The sequence below is a fragment of the Kryptolebias marmoratus genome, linkage group LG1 (genome assembly GCF_001649575.2).
Source record: "Kryptolebias marmoratus isolate JLee-2015 linkage group LG1, ASM164957v2, whole genome shotgun sequence".
NCBI classification, from domain to species: Eukaryota; Metazoa; Chordata; class Actinopteri; order Cyprinodontiformes; family Rivulidae; genus Kryptolebias; species Kryptolebias marmoratus.
Genome location: NC_051430.1, coordinates 2,320,660 through 2,341,591, shown reverse-complemented (window position 1 = coordinate 2,341,591; position 20,932 = coordinate 2,320,660). Strand labels below are relative to the sequence as shown.

Here is a 20,932-nt window from a genome sequence, read left to right as displayed (position 1 = left end):
CTGGAATATTATATCAAATTGTGATACTTTCGCAACTTTCGCAGCATGTTTAATTTTTGATTATTAAGCCATCATTTATTTATTGTCATTTTTATTAAAGATACAAAATAAAATAAAAATCTGATGAGATGATATTTTAATTTTGAAACTTTTAGGCACTAAAGTAGAATTTTACAACAAGTGAAAACTTTTAGGTGTTTGGTCCAACATTTGAGTTGGTTTTAATGATGGGAGACAAAAAAAAGAGACTTTTGATGGTTTTAGTTTGTTTTTCTGCTGCTGTCGGTGTTTTTATTTCCTCGCTGATGAACCTGCATCACACTCCCACTCCGTTAGTGATTATTACACACTCCGGTTGTTGTTGCTCAGTGGGCTGAATCGTCCTCTGTGGCAGCAGGAAATGTCCCCGTAAACACTCAGCAGGACCATCTGCTCCACCGGACCAGAACCACACCGAGTTCTGAACGTAAATATAAAGGAAGAACCACAAACATGAACACCAGAGTTCCCTCTAATCAGGACTGTGAGGAGAAAACACAGGACAACTTTATTCATCATAATTTAACCCTCTTTGTTTGTGCCTGTATGAATTATATTGTTATTATTGTTATATTGTATATTAACTCATCATTTCATGATGACGGGGAGGAAATTTTGGGGCTGAAAACTGTAACAAGTTTCCTCCCAGTGACCTAAAGAAAACTGGAGGCATCCTGATGAAAACATGTTGATGTGTGAATATAAAGTCTGTTTGTCTCAGAGATGCTGCTCTGACAGAGATCCAGACTGTGACGCCATAATTACTGGAAATTAATTCTGTCAGTTCATGAGTCCTTCATTTAATCACAAAGAAAAACAATATTACAAAACCTACATCCATTAAAATCAGCGTTTCTGAGAATCTTCAGTCTGATAAATGTGAGAAAATTAAACTGATTAAAAACAAAACATCGGAGGGATTTTCAGAACATCCTGAGACCACGTGAATCAGGGATTCCTTCTGGAAACCTTCGTCAGGTTCTACAATCCAAAATGTTCTGAATTCAGACATAAAATCATGATGCAGACACAGAGAGGATGTTTAAACTTTTATTTAAAGCCAGAATTTTCCAGAACTCTTTTCCTGTTGTTTGAAACATTATGGAAATATAAACCTGTCTGAAAACAGCTGTCTGATCAGACGGGAGCTAAATGTGAGTTCTAATACAAAACTGTTCCTGGTAACGAGGAACACCTGGATCTGGACCGTCCAGGTGACCAAACATTAAAATAATAATCGGTTCTGATCCGGCTGCTGTGACTTCTGTCTTCATCTCTCTACCAAAATAAATTTACAGCTGTATACAGTTAGCATCTTTACACGTGTAAAAAACATTCAGATATATGTACATTTTAAAGCTGCTTGCGTTTCATCCCAACAGACGGGGTTTGTCTACAGAACAGAACCAGAACTGGGCTCAGGAGGCGAAGCAGACTGTGCTGAGAACGAGCCGCCAGTAAAACTGAAACAAGTCAGTTTAGTTTAAATAAAATAAAAACTCAAACTGTGAGAATTATTCATTAAATCACTGCTGCCAGCCTCAGAGTTATAAAATATAAAAGCAGAAACATCAAAAACAGGAGGACTATAATTTGCTTTTAAAATTAAGGACAAACTTTTAAGAGCTACGTGGAGAAAACTGCTTCAAAGCAAAGAGAGTCATACATTTATTATTAACCCTTTAAATACTTAATTATCAGCTTTAAACAGAAATATCACCTTATTTTAAATCAGTTTCTGTTGCATCAGAGAGTCTGGAAGAGTATGAAGGAAGTGCTTTAAGCTGCAGGTCCTCTAACGGCCACCAGGTGATGTAAACTCTCAGCCCACATGAATTTATCTCATAGCTACAGAAAACAATTCGGTTCTCCTGATCCGGTTCTCCTGATCTGGTTCTCCTGCTCCCGTCCTCCTGATCCGGTTCTCCTGATCTGGTCCTCCTGATCCGGTTCTCCTGATCTGGTCCTCCTGATCCGGTTCTCCTGATCCGGTCCTCCTGATCCTGTCCTCCTGCTCCTGTCCTCCTGCTCCTGTCCTCCTGCTCCGGTTCTCCTGATCCGTCCTCGTGTCTTTCCTGTGATCTGTTAAAGTTCTCCAGACTTTCTGAAGGCCTCAGAGTGTTTCTTCGGACTCATCTCGGTTTCAGTCCTGGTTGCTGAACTTTTAGGATCTCACTGAGATGCCACTGTCAGGGACCAGCTGGAGACATAAAACTTTGAGAAAATACGCAATTTCTTTCTTGGAATCACACTGAACGACACGTTCAGACAAACTCCTGGTAAAATTTGAGCCAACCTTCACCTGAGGTTTGTGCTCATGATGAAGTTCTAGGATCACAGAAACTGAACTGAGACGGGTTAGAGACGAGTTTCAGATGCCTGTGACTGTTTAGAGAAAAAGAAAAGTCTTGCAAACTTCTCAAACGTGTTCAAACTTCCAGCGACAGGAGAGCCTGCGACTCACGAGAGGAAACTTGTGAACGTTTCAGACATCCTGGAGACTTCCTCACATTTAGGCCACGTTCACACTGCAGGCAAAAGTAGCCCAAATCTGACTTTTTATGGCAGTCTGAACGTTACAAATCTGATTTGTCTTTATCAGACAGAAAAAGAGATCTGTGATCTCAGCAGGGTTTGCCTGGGTAAATAAAAGTTAATAAACAAATGAAATTAAATCGAGACAGATTCTGCACCAAAGTAGCCACAGTTTGACAGGAAAAAGGATTTTAGCTGTTAGCTGCAAACTCAGCAGGTAGCTGGACTGTTTTTCCTCTTTCTTAAAGCGACGACTTTCAGCTACTGTTCACTTTTCCTTTCAGTCTGCACTTGTCCAGTTTTCTAATTTTTCAAACCCAATCTGCACAAAATGTTCAGGGACAAAATCTGGACTGAAGCCAAGTGAAAAATCTGCCAAAGTCCAAAGAAAAACCTTCAGAAGGTCTGAAGAACTATTGATCCAAAACACTTTATCAGATCATCGAAAGGAAACTATAAAGAAGTGAGGACCGGATCAGCAGTTTCATCAGTTTCTGTGCTTCTTTGTGTTAAAAGTAGAAAAACGTCTGTCTGATACTCGTCTTGACCGATGTTCTGCTGTCTTCATCTCTTCTTCACAGAAACTAAACGTGGTTCACCAAACTGCCTCAGAAATAAAAGTTAAATCATCTCAGAGTCTGATGTGTTTAATGTGTTTCTGTAAATCACTCTGTCTGTCCTCAGTGGGTCACTGAGTCTCAGCAGGAAACGTCCTGCAGAAACAAACACCGGGACCATCTGCTCCATCCGACACGCTTCATTCTGAGCTCCAGCAGACAGAAACTGGAGAACGGTTCTATCTGGGAGATCTTTTATCCAGAACCTCATTCTTTTTATAAATTCTTCAATGTTCTTTTAATTTTCATTCACAGGAGTCACCTCCTGCTGGCCATCATAGAAAATGCAGGTTTAATGGGAAGTTTTGTACATTTTAAAATGGATTTCTGGAGTCCAGTTTTTACAGTCTGTTTGCTTTCGCTCTCTGAAATGATTAAAACTAAAAGCTCTGGGAGAGAAAACAAGCCTGAACAGAGAAAAGCTTTCATCCTGCTGGTGGTTTTTAGAAACATGGATTGTGAAGAAAAACACTTTCTGGTCTTGTTTTGTTTTTGAAATTACAAACCAGCTGGTACTAACATTAGTGCAATTGCCTTGAAAAACATTTGACTTATAAAATTATCTCTTAGTTAAAGTTTTCACTGAACTAACGCCACATGTCCAACCTTCCTGTGCTTGTGTAACGCGCTACAGTTTAATGTTAAATATTAATATGACACTGTTCAGTAAACTGAGCTGTAAACTAAACTAATACACACCCTGCGTCGTTCAGTTTTTGAAGCCTTAAAACAGACAAACGGGGATAACAGGAGCTGATCAAAACCTGGATCAATAATCAAACCTGTCATCATCAGGCTGGTGGACACATTAAGAGCCTTGCTGGAAGCGCTTTGACGTTCTGCTTTAGTCACTTTATAAAAACTTGGTTAAAGTGCACCTTTCCTCCACCGGGGGGCGCTGCTGTGCTGCGACTAAACAGAAACAACTTGGAGTGAAACACTCTGCACTCAGATCTTCTAGTCTGTCTTAGTTTGAGACATCAGCGGCAGACCGCCAGGCGTCTCACCACACACAGGTCACTCAGCAGGCGTCTGATTCGCTGTTTGAGCTGCGGGAGGCGGGACAAAGGGTCCGGGGGCTCGAGCTCACCCGAGTGGTCCAACCAAGACTCCAAAACTGGGAAAACAGGTAAAATACGCTCATTATTCTTATCATCAGCGAGGCCAAAGTCAGGACAGTGAGTATTTCTTCATGTTCAGAAGTAAAACATCTGCCACAGCTGTGTGAGTGTGTTACCATCCAGCTCTCGCTCCATCAGCTCCATCCTGGCGCTGATCTGATGGTGAACGGACTCAATGTGCTCCAGCAGGTTCAGGCGACACTGAGCCAGAGACGCTGCGTGTTTCTGCTTGTGTTCGCTGGTGTTTGTGTTGTTCTCTGTTTTTATGCAGAGTTGGCTGTGAGTGTCTGTGGGCGTCAGGACGTCTGAAGAAACATCAGATGGTTTCCTCGGGTCTTCAGGTGTTATTTCCTACAAAAACAGAAACAGAAACAATCAGGGGTTAAATCTTTAAGAGTAAAACTTACAGCACTGTGAAAAAAAATAAAACAACAACCAGCCAACCAAACCCTCAATAAAACCTCTAACCCAACCCCCCAGCCAGGTAACACACCAACCAACCATCCTCTCCAGCTCGTCCTGGTGGATCTCAAGGTGTTCCCAGGACAGAGAGTTCTGGGTCTGACCCAGGATCTCCTTCCAGTGGGAGGTGTCCGGGAGGCATCCTAATCAGGTATCTAAACCTCCTCAGCTGACTCCTTTGGACAAGGAGCAGCAGCTCCCCTCGAATGATGGAGCTCCTCACCTTCTCTGTAAGGCCGAGCCCGACCACCCAACAGAGGAAGCTCATTTCAGCTGCTTGGCTCTTTTGGTCATGACTCGATCCTCATGAACCAGTAGACCAATAAATCAAGAGGTCGGCCATTTAGCTCAGCTCTTTCTTGTCTACAACAAACCACAGCAACGCCCTCATTACTGCAGACGAGGCCCCACTCTTCGATTATTTTTAACCTGACTCTGACTTGGAACTGATCCACTTCCTGTCTCTACCTTTTCCTCGGAGTCGACTTCCTGTTTCACCGACACTACTGGTCTTTCCTCGGTCCGCTCTGCTGTTTCCCATGATGCTCCAGGCTTCTGGTAGCAGTGTTCGCTGCTGACGTAACAGATGGCCGCCTCTCCTCTGGGGCTGGATGTCAGCCTTAGCCCGTCCTCTTGTCTCCATGGTAACCTCCACAGCTGCAGGTCAGGGTGGGATGGAGAGCTGTGCGGACAGAGACACAAACAGACTGTACATTTGTCCCTCCAGACACAAACAGGGCCTCTGATGAGTCCGAACTCACTGTAACAGGCTGATTTTGAGCTGCAGCCCATTGACGACCTGACTGAGGCTGTGTGTGTGCGCCAGCAGGCGGCTGGTGTGGGAAATCTTGGAGGCGTTGATCTCGGAGTAGTTCTCCTTCACACAGGATAGGCCAAACATGGGACCAGAGATCAGCAGGTCAGGTTCAGAGAGGAAGCGCTGAGCCCTCCTCCAACCTGCACACCGGTTACAGCAAAAAACAGTTAGAGACAAAATGGACGTCCGCCGCTTCCTGCACACTCAAAAACATCCTGATCGAGTCAAACTATCCTGTAATCATTTAAAGTGATCTCCAACAACAAATATCCAGGATTTCTGAGGTCTGTCAGAGATTTTCTTTGGGTAATGTCTCATTCAAAACCAACCAACCAACCCTGAAATGTTTATTTTAGGTGTAACAAGTGTGTCGTTCGTACTGCTGTGAGAACCATCTTATTATCCTGAAATATAACCTATACTGTAAAGCTGATGCTCCTGATGCAGTCTGTTTGAATGTTTTCCTGATGTAGATGAATCCTTGGAGTTTTCTGCCGTCAGAAGCGCAGCAGTGAGTAAACCCCTCATCAGGAGTCTGGCAGCGTGGAAGTCCTACCTGTGCTCTGTCTGCAGTAGTAGCAGGTGTAGTTGTGTGGAACGTTGTCTTCATATAATCCCATACAGGTGCCGTGCTGCCAGCACAGACACGACTCACACTGCAGAGAAACCACGACACAAATCACACATCGAAGCCCTGAAACACCGAGGTTCAGACAGAAAAACACCTGTTTTCTTATAAACGTTGAAAAGGCTAAAACAGAAACATCATCATCGCCCACAGCTGAAAAACACTACATTTATATTTCATTTCATTTGTTGTTCTGTTACAGCTGTGGTTTTGTCTTTCTGTTTTTAATGTTTAATCCTAAAATATAAAACTGTTCTGCTACTGTTACTGTGTGGTTAGTTTGTCTTAATGTTTTCTATCAGAAAATAATAAACGGAATAAAAAGGAAAATTAAGAATAACTTTTCAAAGTATTTGTTTTTTTCCAAAAAGAATATATTTGAAAAAATACATAAAAGTAAAACAAAAGGCAATAATGCTTATTGTTCATTACCATTAGCCAAAGCTCAGTCAGTTTTATGGATAGAGAGCTAATATTTGGTGTGGTAGTAGCTGAGAGTCATCCCAAACACAGACTGAGAGCTAACTGATCGTACAAGATCTTCCATAAGTTTGCACATATTTTCCAGCCACAACTCCAATGTTTCTCATCATCAGATGATCTTAGTCTGAACTCATGAAAGGCGGCGGGCGACAAGCATTCCTTCAGCGACTTCTAGGCTTTGATGATGAACTGATGAACTGGGATTAGTTCATTTTTCTGATTAATGTTTTAACAGCACCTGTTTCTGTGTGTGCGTGTTTTACCTGGATCATGAAGTCGTTCTCTTCGTCCACCTCACACACACACCTGACCACCTCACACTCTTCCGTCTCCATAGCAACGGGCCAGGAGGGCGTGTCCTCTCCACTCTCAGCTGTTAGAGTTGACCAATCGCTGCCGTCGTCGACTGAAGGGGGGAAAAAACTAAACTTCAGCTTTTTTCCTCATGAAAGAAAAGGTGTGTTTCCTCACCGTGTGTATGTGTGTGTGTATGTGTGTTTCCTCACCGTGTGTGTGTGTGTGTTTCCTCACCGTGTGTGTGTGAAAGCTTCAGAGTGATCGGAGGTCTGTCTGATGCTTCATCATCGCTGGAGCCGAATCCTGACAGAAGAAAAGAATCCAGATAAGCGACAGACTCGCCTCTCTCTGCTCTAAATAATTAATCAATGGTTTCAGAGAGGAAACAATCCTGTAAACAGGAAGTGAAACCATCTTTTTATTCTTTACTTCGGTAACAAAGCAGCAACAGAACACCGTGACGGCTACCTGGCAGACTTTTCTTCTTCTTCTTCTTCTTTTTCTTCTTCTTCAGTTTGACCCGCAGGAAGTGCTTCCTGTCCTTTCCTCCTGGTTTCTCCTTCCTCTCGTCCTTCTTCAGCTCTGCTAACAGGAAGTCAGACGGGTAAACGTTGGTACCTCTGGATGTTGTTGATGCACTGATCCGAGCCGACCCACCTGCTCCCATGATGCTCTGCTCTCCATCGTCATGGAGACAGCTGCCGCTCTGGTTCTCAGCCTTCCTGCTCGACGTGAAGTCGCTCCCATCAGAAGAAGACCTCTTCCTCCTACAGAAGATCCAGCTGGTTAAATGTTAGACCCGCAGGCTGCTCGGGGACCCGCTGGGGGATCTGGACTCACCTCTGTGGTTCCGGTTCCAGGCCTCGGTCCAGATGCTGGTCCGAGTGGTAGTACTTGATGTGGTAGTGCAGCAGACTGGCCTTCCTGAAGGATTTCGAGCAGCCGGGAGCCGGACACTTGAAGGGGTTGTGGTCTAGCTCGATGGAGAGGATGGGAGGAGGCTGGTTCTTTATCACCCTGTACACTGAAACACAGGAGAACGAGGACAAACTACAGAACCGGACCGGATCTCGGAGACAGTTCCCTTTTACAGCAAAAAGTTTAGAAAGAAGAATATTCAGATGAATGAAGTATGGAGGATTTGGTGCCAAAGCTGACAGTGAGACTGATGAGTGAACAATAATGTGTCACCAGCTTGTTGCCAGGTGACAAATCGCCAAATGTCAACAAACTAGAGACCATTTTGAAGCTTTTGAGATGAGGAATTTGAAAACAGATTCTCATTTCTAAGTCCTCAGTGCGACTGATTTTGCCAGCACGGCTCAAACATCCTGTGTGCTGTGCCAATAAAGACGACATGTTCGAAGTTCACCACATCATGAAGCTGCAGCTTTAATATCAGCCCAGAGCTGCACAGATCTGGGTCATTTCTGTCAAACCTTTGGAGAAACTCCTTGATTTAAAACCAAAGTGATCCTGAATCAGCGGCTTTGTTTTCTTTTTGGCAACAAACAGCTGACTGGTTTTTCCTGTGACTGTGTGGAGAGAGATGGTCCTTACGTGGCTCTCGGCTGAACTTATGTGTGGTGGGCAGGTGGGCCTGACGCTCCAACAGGATGTCTGCAGAAGAGAGAACAACGTAATTACTACAAATTAAAAGCATTTACCTTCAAACTACAAACAACTGACATTAACTGAACTTTAATCTGTAACACTGAGAACTTCAGACTCAGACAATCAGTAATTCAGTTCCACGTTTATCTGATTTCATCACCAGATTTTCTACACAACAGAAATAAACTCAGTCCACAAGTTCATCTTGTTGTGTCAGAGTTTCCCTCGTTTGGGCGTCTGTCACTACTTCACTGATGCTGGTGAGTTTGATCAGAGTATTTTGTTGTTCGATTATGAGGAAAAGAACCCTCCTTCAGGTCTGGGCTTTTCTGTATCGGGACTTAAAAAGACTGATTTAGTCTTTATCAGGTTCTAAAATGATTCAAATCTGACCTCAAGTGAACAAAAACACACAACAGATTCCACAGAGTCATTATTTATTCAACAGAAATAAGATGTTAAAGCTGTGTATGATGTGAAGCTACTGGGATAAAATAAACATTACTGATATTTTACTAACAAATACTAATATAACTATTACTTTACCTGGTTTGTTTATTTTTTAATCTGACAGGTAATTACAGTTTCTATAGTTCTTTTATATGATGATTTTGTGTTTTTATCTCAAGTTTTAGTCAGTTTATGACTTCAGCAGCACCTTTGTTTATTGTTTTGTTTATTGCTCTTATCTTACAGTGATAAACATGTCTTCTTCTAATGTGTTTCAAATAATAAAGTGTTGTTAAGTTAAAAATTTTTACATTTGTTTACCTCTGTCGACGTGGGCGGGGTTAGGAACAACAGAGAGGGCGGAGTCAGCTGTGATTGGTTGATTCTGAGCTCCATCGTCTCTGCCTGACGAAGAAACAAACATTTAGTTTAAAATGAATGATTGTTTACAAACTGCAGGGGTCAAAGGTCGTGATTTACTGTTGTCTGTTTTCTTCTTCGGTGGTGGTTGGGAGGATAATGGCTCTCCTTTCCTCTTCCTCTCCTCCTCTTCCTCCTCAGCTTCTTCCTTCTCTGACATCACCTTCTCATCTTCTTCTCCCTTCTTCTCCCCCTCATCTTCCTCTTCTCCCTCACCGATCTCCTCCTCTTCCTCACTCTCGCCCTCCTCCCATCCTTCACTCCCCACAGCACTCTTCTCAGATTTGGACTTCTGACGAAACAAAAACACATTTTAATCAACAGATGCTCTGATTGGACAAAACCAACCAATGAGAGCGCAGCATTTCTTACTTTCAGGAAGGGTTTGATCTTTGCGGGCTTCACGGTCCGAACCACGCCGTCGAAGAAACGCACAGTGTAAGAATCTGAGGCAGAAACACAACAAAGGTTCTGCTGTGCTTTGATTGAGTTCTGTTACATGATTCTACACGACCCGTCCCGGTCCAGACTAACATCATAATGAATTCTGCTCAGGTTCTGTAAACCCGCACCGATCTGATGGACGTTTGAAGATTTCTGGAACATCTGTGATTGTTCTCAGTTTGATTAGTTTTACTTTAAAAATCAATAAATAATGTTTGGTTTGAGCTCTGATGTTCTGCAGGACAGAATCAGGAGTTAAAAAAGATTAAAAGTCGAGTCTCACCGTCCTTGTTGACCTTGAGGATTTTTGCCGGGTAGAAGCGACAGTCGGTCCAACAGGCCAGAACCTTCATACCTGAAACAAACATCTGAGCCAGAACGAGAAGAAAAATCCAGTTCAATGGAAAAAAACATAAAACCTTTATTGGTTACTACAGAGGTGATAGAACAGAATCTATTTATAGAGAAAATTCATATATGAAGGTTGTTATGTGAAAAAGGTGAAACAGAGGTCAGAGGTCAACAGCTAAAACAAGATGAAGACAAAGATGAAGGTAAAGATGATGTACCGGGGGAGACTGTGGGGGGTTCAGGCCCTGCCTCCTCAGACTGACTCGCTCCAGGGGACGCAGGTACGGCGAGTTCCAGTGAAACCATTCGTCGTGGCGCCGGCTCCACTGGCGGTAATGGATCAGAACCTGCTCTTTGTCGTAGTCGATCTTCTCAATGGTGGCTGCGTACCTGAGAGCATGGTAAGCATTTCAGAGGTTACTGGAGTTAAATCAGTCAAATTAAACAAAACAGTAAAATCACCATCTGATTTTTAATTACATCGTTTTTGTTTTAAAACAAAGAAACTAACAGGAGGACAGGAGTCTCAACAGTCCAGCAGCTGTCTCTCCTCTCCATCCATGGCACCTTTACCCACCTGCAGGTCAGCCATGGACACTGAAGCCCCGCCCCCACACCATCACAGACCCTGTCTTCTTCCACATTTCACCAAAAAAAGCCTGGGTGAACCAGACATCAGACACATCCCCATGACGTGACAGCTTCCCTTGCAGCCTCACTTGTTTCTTTGAGTTCAGCTTAAAGTGATGACCTTTGACCCATTTTCTATTGGTGACACTCTCACCAAAAATTCTGCAAATATTATGTTCTTCCAAAACATAAGATTTAAGACTTTCTTTTTTTATATAAAATATCAGAACATTTCTAGAAATATTAACAGGCTGTCAAACTGAAAACACATTGACAAAAATAATTACTTTTCTGATTTTCATCAATGATAGCACTGAATGTTTGCAGCAGCTTTCAGATAAACAGGAAGATCAATTATAAGAAACTCCTTCAACATATTTTTTTGTGTTTGCGTGTTTGTGTGTTTGTGTGGTGCTAACCAGTTCTTCTGTCGATCTCGGGCTTCCAGCTGACCTCCGACCTCAAAGATAATCCCTGACCTGTCAGGCGGAGTCTTCATCTGCCACAAAAACATATAACATGTGCTGTTAAATTATTTTAATACCATTAGAAAAAAACGGTTACACAAAAGACAACATATAAACCACTAGATATATTGCATGTTTGTTTATTTGTATATCATTGCAGAATATTATCTTGAAAAGGCATATTTTATTAATTAAATTGATTTGACGACATCTCAAGTTGCAGCTTCCGTACTTGTAGTTTTTATATTTGTCCAGTAGTTGGCGCTGTTTGACTCCGCCTACATCTGACCCCGGGGGTTATTTTTATTTCTGATAAACTTTTTCGCTTCGTTACTTTTTGATTCTTACATATTGATTACAATAAAGAAGTCATTTAAATTACTTGATATTATATTTAAAAAATAATCCACTCTGCACCACAGCGTTTTCCTACATTTTGTCAGTCTGTTTAAGAAGAGCTGATTGGTCCGACATCTGTCAGTTTAAAGCAAGCCCCGCCTCCCAGATATTTGACAGCAGCTAACATGCTAATGCTACCTCCGTTTTGTCGGCTTTAAACAGTACGAAAACATCGATACAGTTCGAAAGCGACACTTATTCACAGCTACACAAAGACAAAGTCCACTTCAAACTAAAGTTAAATGCTTGAAACCTCTTCTTTAGCTCGTGCAGTTGAGCGGAGTTGATTCTCCATTGGCTGTGAATACACAAGCTAACTGCTAACTGAGCTAGCTCAGTCTAAAAGTCACAATGAAAGCTGCTCACGCGAACCCGCTTCCTGTAGGTAAGTGAGCTTTTGTGAAAGGAGAGACCTTCATAAAGCTATCTGCTTTACAGAAAGGTAAAAAATACACATGTATATGAGTGATATCAGATTGTTTACCTCTGGAGCTTCTGCTGGGCTGCACTGCACATACTGAGGACCGTAAAGCGCATGCGCGAGAGCAGAAAGTCAGCTGTCCTGACAGAAGAGTTTATTCTGCAACAAAAATCCGATTTTCTGCTTTCAAACCCTGAAAACACAACTGGAGAGGAAACTGAGATTAGGAGTTACTGCTCACAGCATCTCATTACGTCACAACGCAGTTATAAATAATAATAAAAACAGCACTGTGCAAAAGTCCTGATTCAGCTCTAAGGTTTTCATATTTTGTTTCCAATCAAAATATCTTTTAAGGTGGTCTCGATCAGCAGTTCTCCAGGCTTTCTGATGTTGGTGCTCCTCTGGCTGGTCCAGGACTTATTAGAAACTATTTCTTGTCAGGTCTTATGGGGGAGTTTTATTTATTCTGTTTTTTGTGATTGGAGCTAAATTTCTGTAGTTTTTTGCTCTTTTCTGGTTTCTGTCTCCTCCCAGTTTGATTCTGTTCTGGTCCTGTTTGGATTCAAGTCTTTCTCAGACTGTTGGATCCTGTGTCAGTTCAGGACTTCCTGGTCTTAGTAAATCTTGTTAAAGTCTTGTTTTTTAGTTGTGTCCTGAACGCCCAGCTGGTCTTTCAGTTGTTGCTTTAAACAACCCAAAGTTTTGGATAAAGCAGAATATTTTGATGATTTGAGTCAAAATTTTTAATCCAAGCTGCTAAAAATACAGAATTACTATCTTTTAACTTTTCTTTTAACAAATGAGGTAAAATTACAAATTTCCACTGTTTAAATCTTTTATTTTTCGTTTTTCATGCAGCAGTGGAGTTGATGTCTGACACAAACAGCTGTCTGTTGTCACAGGTACAGAGAAAGTTGATCCTGGGAGACAGAAAGGGTCCTTACTTTTGTAAAAAGACAACAGTATAAAGTGTTAATGTTCAGGTGGGGGCTCAGGTGTTCAGGTGGGGGGCAAGGCGGGGGTCTCGTCGCAGCTTCTGTTCGAGAGCATCACATTTCTTCTGAAATAATTTCTTGTGCCTGCAACAAACACACAACCCAGACTCACAACAGAATAAGTAAAAAAAACTACCATGGGTTCCAGTTTTACATTAAAGGTATTAATCTACAAGCTGTTTACCTTCAACAGGTGATGGAAGGAGGCGGAGCTATAACCAAACAATCTTCTTGCTGAATATCAGTATTTTTACCTTTGTTGTTTTTTATGCTACAATCAGGTTCAAACTAAATATCTGAACAGAAGTTCTTTTGCTCTCCTGAGACCTGAGGCTGTTCTGACTTCATTATTACCCATCATGCATTGCAAGCTAAACAACAATGGCAGACTATGAAAGGTGTGAGTGTTTACCTGTCGAGCTGTTCCTGCCTGGTAGACACTTGGAGGGTTTTCTTAAAGAGGAGATGTTGGATCTCCTTTTCACTGAAGTCCCCTTTGTGCTGCTCGTGCCACGTCTGAAGCGACTGCAGAGCTTCTGATTCCTGAACGCACATCAGTGGAACCACGTCAGTGAGAAAAACTCCCCGTCCTGCAGTTTTTCTTTGAACTCAATGCATGTGATCAAAAACAAACTTCATGTTTCTTCTTCTATTTCTTCCATTTGGTTTAACGGTTTAATGTTAGAAAAATAAATGTGAACACAACCTGCTGAGCTAACAGCTAGTTAGAGCAAGGCCAAGACTAAAGTGGATTTCTGCCAATTTAAATCTTTCAAAGCCGTTCTTGCAAACGCAACTTTGAGCCATCAGGCCAAACCTTGAACGAACCCGGGGCTTTTTACCACAGGACAGACAGTAAAATGAGACAAGGGTCAGAAACCTTTCTGTACCTGTTTCAGGCGTGTCTGCAGGAGGTTGCTGTGCTCCATCATCCTGTCCCTAAACTCACTCAGACAGCTCTTGTAGATCCGATTGGCCTCCTCAGGACTCAGACTCTTTGGGTTTTTGTTGTTCAGGAATCGAGCCAGGATGTCGTTCTGCTCCTTCAGCCACCTTCTCTCCTCTGCAGCCATGGCCTCCCACAGCATCACAAACACGACAGAGTGACGCTGTGGCTCTGCTTCTTAAATCTGTGTGACGTCCGAGTCTCACCTGTTTGTTGTTCTTAGAACGGGTCAGAGGTGCAGACCTGCTTGGAGTCCAAAGGTCCACCTGCTGGTCCTCCTGCTCTCTGTGGGCCACCACGGTGGCTATCTGCTCACACAGGACAGAGGTGTTCACACTTTTAACTCACAGTAACTACAACACATCTCTTGGTTCAGAGTAAAACCTCTCTGGTCATCCAGCTGCTTGCAAGTTGTTGTACATCTGATGTGAAGTTGGACCTTCTCAGTATTTGTCTGACACAAAGTATTTTCCAAAACTGAACAACAATCAAACAAAAATGACAAAATAATGCAACAAAATACCTCTTAGTTATTAACATTGACAGACATCATAACTATCTAGATTATTAAAACTTCTGGGACCTCCAAACACTTTCTCCAAAAGTCCTGATCCGGTCCTTATTTCTTTATTTTTATACTTTAATGATCCAGATTTTCCTGTTATCTTTCAAAGTGGTCTGCATCAACAGTTCTCCAAACGTTCTGAAGCGCTCTCAGCATTTTCTCTTCAGATTTTGTCTGCTTTTTCACTCAGTTTCTACCTCAGCATTTTATAGTGCAGTTTTTTTTTTCTTATTTTGGTTTTAATTTGTTCAGTTTCTTTTAAACCTCCTGTAATTCCAACTTATCTGACATCATTTTAACACATTTACCTCCTTTATGGACTCTTCGATGTTGACAGCCAGCTTGTCCTCCTCTATCATCATGGCGTGCAGCATCCTGAGCAGAGACAGGAACTGAGGAGGTTTCTCAGTCTGATCCACCTGAACACAACACACACACACACACACACACACACACACCTGTTGTTGAGGTTTATTCTCACAGAAACAGCTCAAATACCCTGACGTGTTTGATGTTGGGTCTGAACCTGGAAGATGGACACCATGTCTGTTGTGAAGTTCAGGCCTGTTTGTGGCTTCATAAGGAAGGTCTTTGAAGGGATGAAGCGGTGCTCCATCAGGTGGTAGGTCAGCTCCATCTGCCCCTGAGGAACCAGGAACAGTCGCTCCGCCACGTCTTTGTTGGCTGGTTTGGACGGGTTTCTGTGGAAACGCTCCAACACTTTCTGAAACACAAACATGACCCTCAGGTGTCATTTTTCTGTCCCCATCACGTCCTCCATGTTCCTCCTCTCACACAGAGGTCCACAGGCTAATGACTCAAGCCAATTCAAGATGGCCACCACAGCAAACTGACCTTAGAAAACGCAGCTCAAGTTGATTTTACAGATATTGAGCTAAAAATTGGTGTGGTAGCAACTGAGAGTCCTACACAACTTATACTCTGAGCACAAAATACAACATTGCATGACATGAAAACCCTTTTTTTTTTAAAAAAAAATGGCTGTCCATCATTTCTCAACATAAGGTGACATTAGTTTAAAACTATGGCCTTGAAGAGGGCGATAAGAGTCCATTTTACCATGATATTAGATCGTTAACTTGGCCCTTCAGCATCAAGAATTAATCAGACTGTCAGAGCCGGAGGGATGTTCCTTCAACAATTAATCTGTTGTTTTATTCTAAGAACCTTTAATAACAACTCCAGTTCTGGCAGTATAACCTGAAGGTAAGCTGTCTTTCTGTCTTCATAAACCTCAGAGTCTCTGAAGGTATTCTAAGACTTTTATAAAATGTTCGTCTCCTGTTTAATCACGTACCAGTATATGGAGATTCTCCAGCCCTGGTTTACAATGATTCCTTTCTGAAGGGTCGACCTGATCGAAGTAGACGTGTTGGTAATACAGGAAGTCCTCCCGACCCTCAAAGAACGCCAGCATTTCTCTTGGCGACAGCACAGTCCTCAGCAGACCGTCTTTCCGACCGCGGCCGAACTCCATCTGTCGCTCGGTTCCTGAGCGCAGAGATTTCCACCGGTGAGCTGAGAGGCAGAAACGAGTGTTGGACACAGAGGAGAGACATTTCATGACTCAGGATGCTATGACCTTTAGGAGCAGGACATCGTACCTCATAGATGAGATTTGTAGGAAACTGTTAAAAGTGTCCCTATAGACATCAATGGTGTGGAGCTCTAAACCCAGAAATTCTTCAGTAATTCTTTAGTTTTTCATGTTTCTGTCTTTAACCACAACAAATCTGGCTCAGAATCATCAGAATTTATTTGGTGAATGTTGCTTTGTGCAGCGACTAATATCAAGACTCAACTGGAGAAAAGCTTAACAGCTTTAACTAAGTGGACAGATGTTCAGTCAGTTAATTTGAGTCTTTAATGGTGTGAAAGAAGCAGACACTCACATAAAAGGTGGAACAATCTTCCAGGACTGAAGCGTTCTGATGTGATGTTTTCTAACTGGTTGATCTCTTTTTCCTCCAGGCTGTCGTTTCTGTATTTATACCACTCCTTCACCGTGGCGACCTCAGAGCCTTGAACACACGTATGATCTTAGATTTGTACCGGGCATTCTTAAAAAGCTGTTTTCATTGTTTCTTACAGTGCAGGTCTCTGTATGTAGTTAATCTGGTGACGAGGCCGTCTGCGTTCAAGCACGGTGAAAACTTCTCCAGCTTTGCTTTCCTGTAGCGGGTCACCTTCCTTCCTCCAGGGTAGAGCATCTCCAGATCTGAAGAACATCAGGACCGAGGTTGGACCAGATTTATTCAAGAGCAATAAAAACACAAACTCGGGTTAAACCTGTTACCTTTTTCTGAGATGCTGATGTAACTGACCCAGGATCTCGGCATCTCAAAAACTCTGGGCGGCTTCTCCTTCAAAACAAGAGCTCACCTTTAATCTTTCTTTAAAATAAAGGTTTTACTGTGAACAAAAGTGTTTAACTGTCATCTATTCTGACTTTCTCATCATGAATAGTAAAAAATGTTTTCAGAGACTTTTTTTTTCCTTTTTTTGATTCAAGTTCTTTTCTTCTTCCTCCTACAATCTTCTCTTCTTCTTCTCCAGTTTCTCCACCCAGACCTCAGTTTTTCTGCCTTCTTCCACCCAGTGTGTCTCTCTGCTGGAGGACTGATGGTTTTCTCTCAAATCCCCCCAGAGGTCAGAGGTCACACACCCAAACTGTCAGATGGAATCACCATGGTAACCAGTTACTCACATGGTTCTGGTCCAGAACGTGAAGCATCAGCTTTTTTCTGCTGGTGGCCCCGAACAGAACCGGCTCCCACAGTTTTGAATCCTCCAGGTCAAACACCACGCCCTGCAAAGACACCACAGGTGTGAAGATGTGTTCTGAGGTTCTGGTTTGGCCCGGTTCTGTCCTCAGATTGTTGTGGACTCACAGCGCAGCCGGCGCTGCAGTCCTGCATGTTAACAAAGTAGTTCAGATGGTTCCAGACGCCCTCGATGCCCAGGAAGTCGGCGCTGTCGGTTGGGTAGCTGTTCCCGGTCAGAGGGTCGATGAAGAAGTTCTCCTTGACGCCTCGACTCCCAGACAGAACCAGAACCCAGCAGTGGACCCGAAGTCCTCGCAGGAAGTCGTCAGGTGGCTGAAACTCACTCTCCTGCTCAAAAAGCAAAGATATTTATGTCTTTATTTAGGTTTTATTTCAGGAAATTCTGTTTATTTTTATGTAACACTTTAAATTCTTAAATGATTTTGTTTTAGAAGTTACTGAAAACTCAAATCTGATGCTAATATCTGACAGAACAGAACAGGAGGAGCAACATTTTGTCTGCAGAGGGTCAAAGGTTCAAACTCTGAATCACAAAAACATTTTTCCAAGCAGAAACGTTGGAGAACTCTTTCATTTTTTTAAACCACCTGCTGCCATAAAAGGATAACGTGTGTGTGTGTCAGCAAAATATCTCATGAACCACTGGACAGATTTTTTTAAACTCTCAGAAAGTAATCATTGGATGAACACCAACAGCTGATTACCCTTTGGAGTCAAACTGATTCAAGATGGCTGCAACAGCAAACACAAAAACGGCTAAAACTCAGTCAGTTTTACAGATATTGAGCTACATTTTGGTAGTAGCTGAAAGTCATACACCAGGACAGATTTTAGGTGCTAACAGATTGTGTGACATGCATTTCTTCAAAGACTTCTGGTTTTTAATTTAATTTAATTTTTATACATTCAAATATTTAAACTCCTGCAAACTAAACTCCAATAATCTGACTGGTTTCCACTCCTGAAGATAAGTTTGGATTTAGATTTTACTCACGCCATGTCTCCCTAGTTTCTGTAATTTAATTTTTGTTAATTAGATGTTAGTTTTTTAAACATCTCACCTCCTGTAGTTTCTTCTTGTGAGCCAACGCTGCCTCAGCCTCCTGTTTCTTTTTCTTCTCCTGCTGGATTAAAAAGCGACTCCTCAGCTCTCTGGGTCTCTTCACCGTGTATTTCTTCTCCGTTTGCTTCTCCTGGTCAGGGACCTCACTCTGAACTCTCTGTAAACACATCAAACCGGGCCGTCAGGTTTCAAACTGTGAGCCGAGGGTGAAGCGAGCAACTCCTGCAGGACCCACCTCGTCCTCAGAGTCCAGCAGGGGACACAGCTGCAGACTCTGGTCCTGCAGACACGTCTCTCTGACGGCATAGCCGCTGACGCAGTACGAGTCGTAGTTGATGCCGAGCAGCAGGCTGCACAGCAGGGAGGAGAACTCAAAACTGTTCCCCTTCTGACTGAGCAGCACAGATGTGGAGGACAACATCTGGCTGGGCTGAAAGACCAGAAACACGCACTGAGGAGGAGGAGGAGCACACACTTCAGACTCAGATCATCTGATGTTGAAGGGATGGAGTTGTCGCTGTTTTAATGAAATCTTTTAAATGAAGTTTTATCTGTTAGAACTCAGAGTTTATATTCTTGTAGAAAACATTAACCTTTTTAAATGTTTGTGACAAACAGCTGATTCAGACAGAAATAACAGAACTGAACCTCTTCTGTCGGGGAATTAAAATATTATTTCTACTCTTCTAATGAAATTACCTTAGTTTATTCGGGGCATTTAAACCTAAATTTATTTACAGTCCTGATTTAAGCTCCAGTCAGAATAACTTTGACCTCAGCTTTTTGTCTTTGTTGATATTTTAAAACATTTATGAGTCAGAAATGTTGAGCCTTCCTTGCTCAGATTATTTTCTCTGACCAGCTCTGTGGGTGGATCCAAAGGCTCCAGCAACAGGAAGTCAGACACAAACGAGGCGCAGCCCTGCCAGGTCAGAAGGTCACAGTGGCTTGTTGTCGTGGGCCGGAGAGTCGTCGACACAAACTTCTGAAGGACAGAAACCACAGCTGTCAAACAGAGAGACAGATCGCATTCAGATGGTGGAGCAGGAGGAGGTGATCGTTACCCTGACGCCACATTCGTTCAGAGGACAGAGCAGCAGCGGCTTCCTGTCGGGATGAAGGAGCGAATACTGACGCTGGAAGTTCTCTGCGATGGCCAGCAGCCGTATCTCCCGGGAAGAGTTGATCCTGTAGGACGGAGGGCTGCAGAGGGACAGCAGAAGAAGAGGCTGTACGCACCATCACCATGAACAGCTTTGATTTTTTACTGTAGCTGTTAAATATTTAGATGTATGCTCATGTTGATCAGTGAGGCTAAAAGCCCAAATCTGATCCCTGTTAGTAAATTTCTATATAAAAAAAAGAAAAATGTGTTAAACATAGATGTAGCAGTGTAGACTAATTTTAAAAATCCATTTAATTATCCAGGCCTCACACTGAACCAAAGCAGAGATTTTAATAATAAATTTGCAACAAAGTACAGTGTTTAAGCTAAATGGAGGCTGCTGGGGTGTGTTTGAGTCGTGGATGCTCACTGAAGCTCCTGAGGATCTGAATCCTCCACATCACACAGCTCCTCCTCTTCCTCCTCCTCTTCCTCACTGTTTCTGCTTTTCTTCACAACAGCCTCCATCTTTAACAAAATCATTAAATATCAGAAACTTCCGCCAATGAAAAACATCCAGCTGCTAACCAGAGAAATGACTAAAAAAATAACATTTAAAAACATCATATTCTCTACAGGCCTCAGTTAGCAGATCGAAGGTTAAAGTTCATCAAAGGACAATTAGAGTAAAAAAATAAACAAGTATAGCTTCTTTTAAAATGTTGAAGGAAAACCTCCTTTTTAAAGGCTAATAAGAAGCTAGCATGTTATGGCTAACTCCTGACTGCAGACCGGAAGTTAACTTTTAACCGGTTCAATTAGCTAAAAGTCGATAAATTTAAACCGAGTTGTTAAAAAAACATTATTAAAAATAATCCTCTGAACAACCGAAACCTTCACTCGTCCGGCTTGTCTGAAATTAGCATTTTTTTTAAAGTAAATCGGCTCTTTTTGTAAGTTAATTCAACTCGACGGTTGAACTCAGACAGTCGCTGCTCCGTTTCCGTGGCAACAGCGAGAGAGCGCGCCGTGACGTCGAGCTGCGTTCATGGACCATCGGAAAAAAGATTATTTCTAAACTACACCGAAATGACGTTTAATAAAGGTTTATTTTATTTCTGTCCTCGTTCTTTATTAAATAAAAAAGCGTCGCAGCGAGGCAGTAATTCACATGATTAGATTTTATAAAATAAATTAGCAATGTCTATTTGTCGATGAATTTTTAAATAATTAATAAAAAAAATAAGTAAACT

The 20,932-nt window shown here is 42.3% G+C and overlaps 2 protein-coding genes across 9 annotated transcripts; both read right to left on the bottom strand.

Annotated features, from left to right (window-relative positions):
- Positions 1 to 1,075: 1,075 nt before the first annotated feature.
- LOC108245792 (PHD finger protein 20) lies at positions 1,076 to 12,393 on the bottom strand. 4 transcript variants are annotated; one of them, XM_025009785.2, is made up of 19 exons: positions 12,259 to 12,393; positions 11,328 to 11,407; positions 10,497 to 10,668; positions 10,211 to 10,295; positions 9,856 to 9,929; positions 9,544 to 9,775; positions 9,385 to 9,468; positions 8,560 to 8,619; positions 7,840 to 8,023; positions 7,657 to 7,766; positions 7,468 to 7,584; positions 7,234 to 7,302; positions 6,966 to 7,108; positions 6,148 to 6,247; positions 5,536 to 5,731; positions 5,243 to 5,456; positions 4,429 to 4,663; positions 4,199 to 4,308; positions 1,076 to 4,103 (listed from the first exon to the last, which is right to left on the bottom strand). In XM_025009785.2, exons 2-19 carry the CDS (start codon positions 11,405 to 11,407, stop codon positions 4,059 to 4,061), a joined length of 2,310 nt encoding a protein of 769 aa, XP_024865553.1. In that variant the 5' UTR covers positions 12,259 to 12,393; the 3' UTR covers positions 1,076 to 4,058. The 4 variants fall into 4 exon arrangements, with proteins under 4 accessions (XP_024865553.1, XP_024865554.1, XP_024865555.1 ...); XM_025009786.2 differs by having other exon boundaries at positions 7,468 to 7,581; XM_025009787.2 differs by having other exon boundaries at positions 1,076 to 4,308.
- A 462-nt stretch (positions 12,394 to 12,855) lies between these two features.
- On the bottom strand, positions 12,856 to 20,700 carry ccdc135 (coiled-coil domain containing 135). Of its 5 annotated transcripts, none has more exons than XM_037981087.1 (18): positions 20,574 to 20,699; positions 20,110 to 20,207; positions 19,639 to 19,777; positions 19,434 to 19,559; positions 18,810 to 19,004; positions 18,573 to 18,731; positions 17,617 to 17,838; positions 17,433 to 17,534; positions 17,022 to 17,088; positions 16,815 to 16,943; positions 16,618 to 16,746; positions 16,023 to 16,243; positions 15,231 to 15,428; positions 15,013 to 15,123; positions 14,346 to 14,447; positions 14,084 to 14,269; positions 13,606 to 13,736; positions 12,862 to 13,277 (listed from the first exon to the last, which is right to left on the bottom strand). In XM_037981087.1, exons 2-18 carry the CDS (start codon positions 20,205 to 20,207, stop codon positions 13,190 to 13,192), a joined length of 2,403 nt encoding a protein of 800 aa, XP_037837015.1. In that variant the 5' UTR covers positions 20,574 to 20,699; the 3' UTR covers positions 12,862 to 13,189. The 5 variants fall into 5 exon arrangements, with proteins under 5 accessions (XP_037836992.1, XP_037837015.1, XP_037837008.1 ...); XM_037981080.1 differs by having other exon boundaries at positions 20,568 to 20,689; XM_037981064.1 differs by having other exon boundaries at positions 12,856 to 13,277; positions 19,434 to 19,556; positions 20,110 to 20,700.
- Positions 20,701 to 20,932: the final 232 nt, after the last annotated feature.

What these genes read in the sequence shown, in the direction of transcription:
- LOC108245792 (XM_025009785.2), bottom strand. Translation starts at nt 11,407, where the DNA reads ATGAAGACTCCGCCTGACAGGTCAGGGATTATCTTTGAGGTCGGAGGT. An exon ending in ACCCCCCACAGTCTCCCCCG is followed by an intron (nt 10,296 to 10,496) that starts GTACATCATCTT and finishes GTTCTGGCTCAG; the next exon opens with ATGTTTGTTTCAGGTATGAA. An exon ending in AGATCAAACCCTTCCTGAAA is followed by an intron (nt 9,776 to 9,855) that starts GTAAGAAATGCT and finishes TTGTTTCGTCAG; the next exon opens with AAGTCCAAATCTGAGAAGAG.
- ccdc135 (XM_037981032.1), bottom strand. Translation starts at nt 20,222, where the DNA reads ATGATTTTGTTAAAGATGGAGGCTGTTGTGAAGAAAAGCAGAAACAGT. An exon ending in ACAAGAAGAAACTACAGGAG is followed by an intron (nt 17,839 to 18,572) that starts GTGAGATGTTTA and finishes CTTTTTGAGCAG; the next exon opens with GAGAGTGAGTTTCAGCCACC. An exon ending in GTTCTAAGAACAACAAACAG is followed by an intron (nt 14,270 to 14,345) that starts GTGAGACTCGGA and finishes ATGCTGTGGGAG; the next exon opens with GCCATGGCTGCAGAGGAGAG.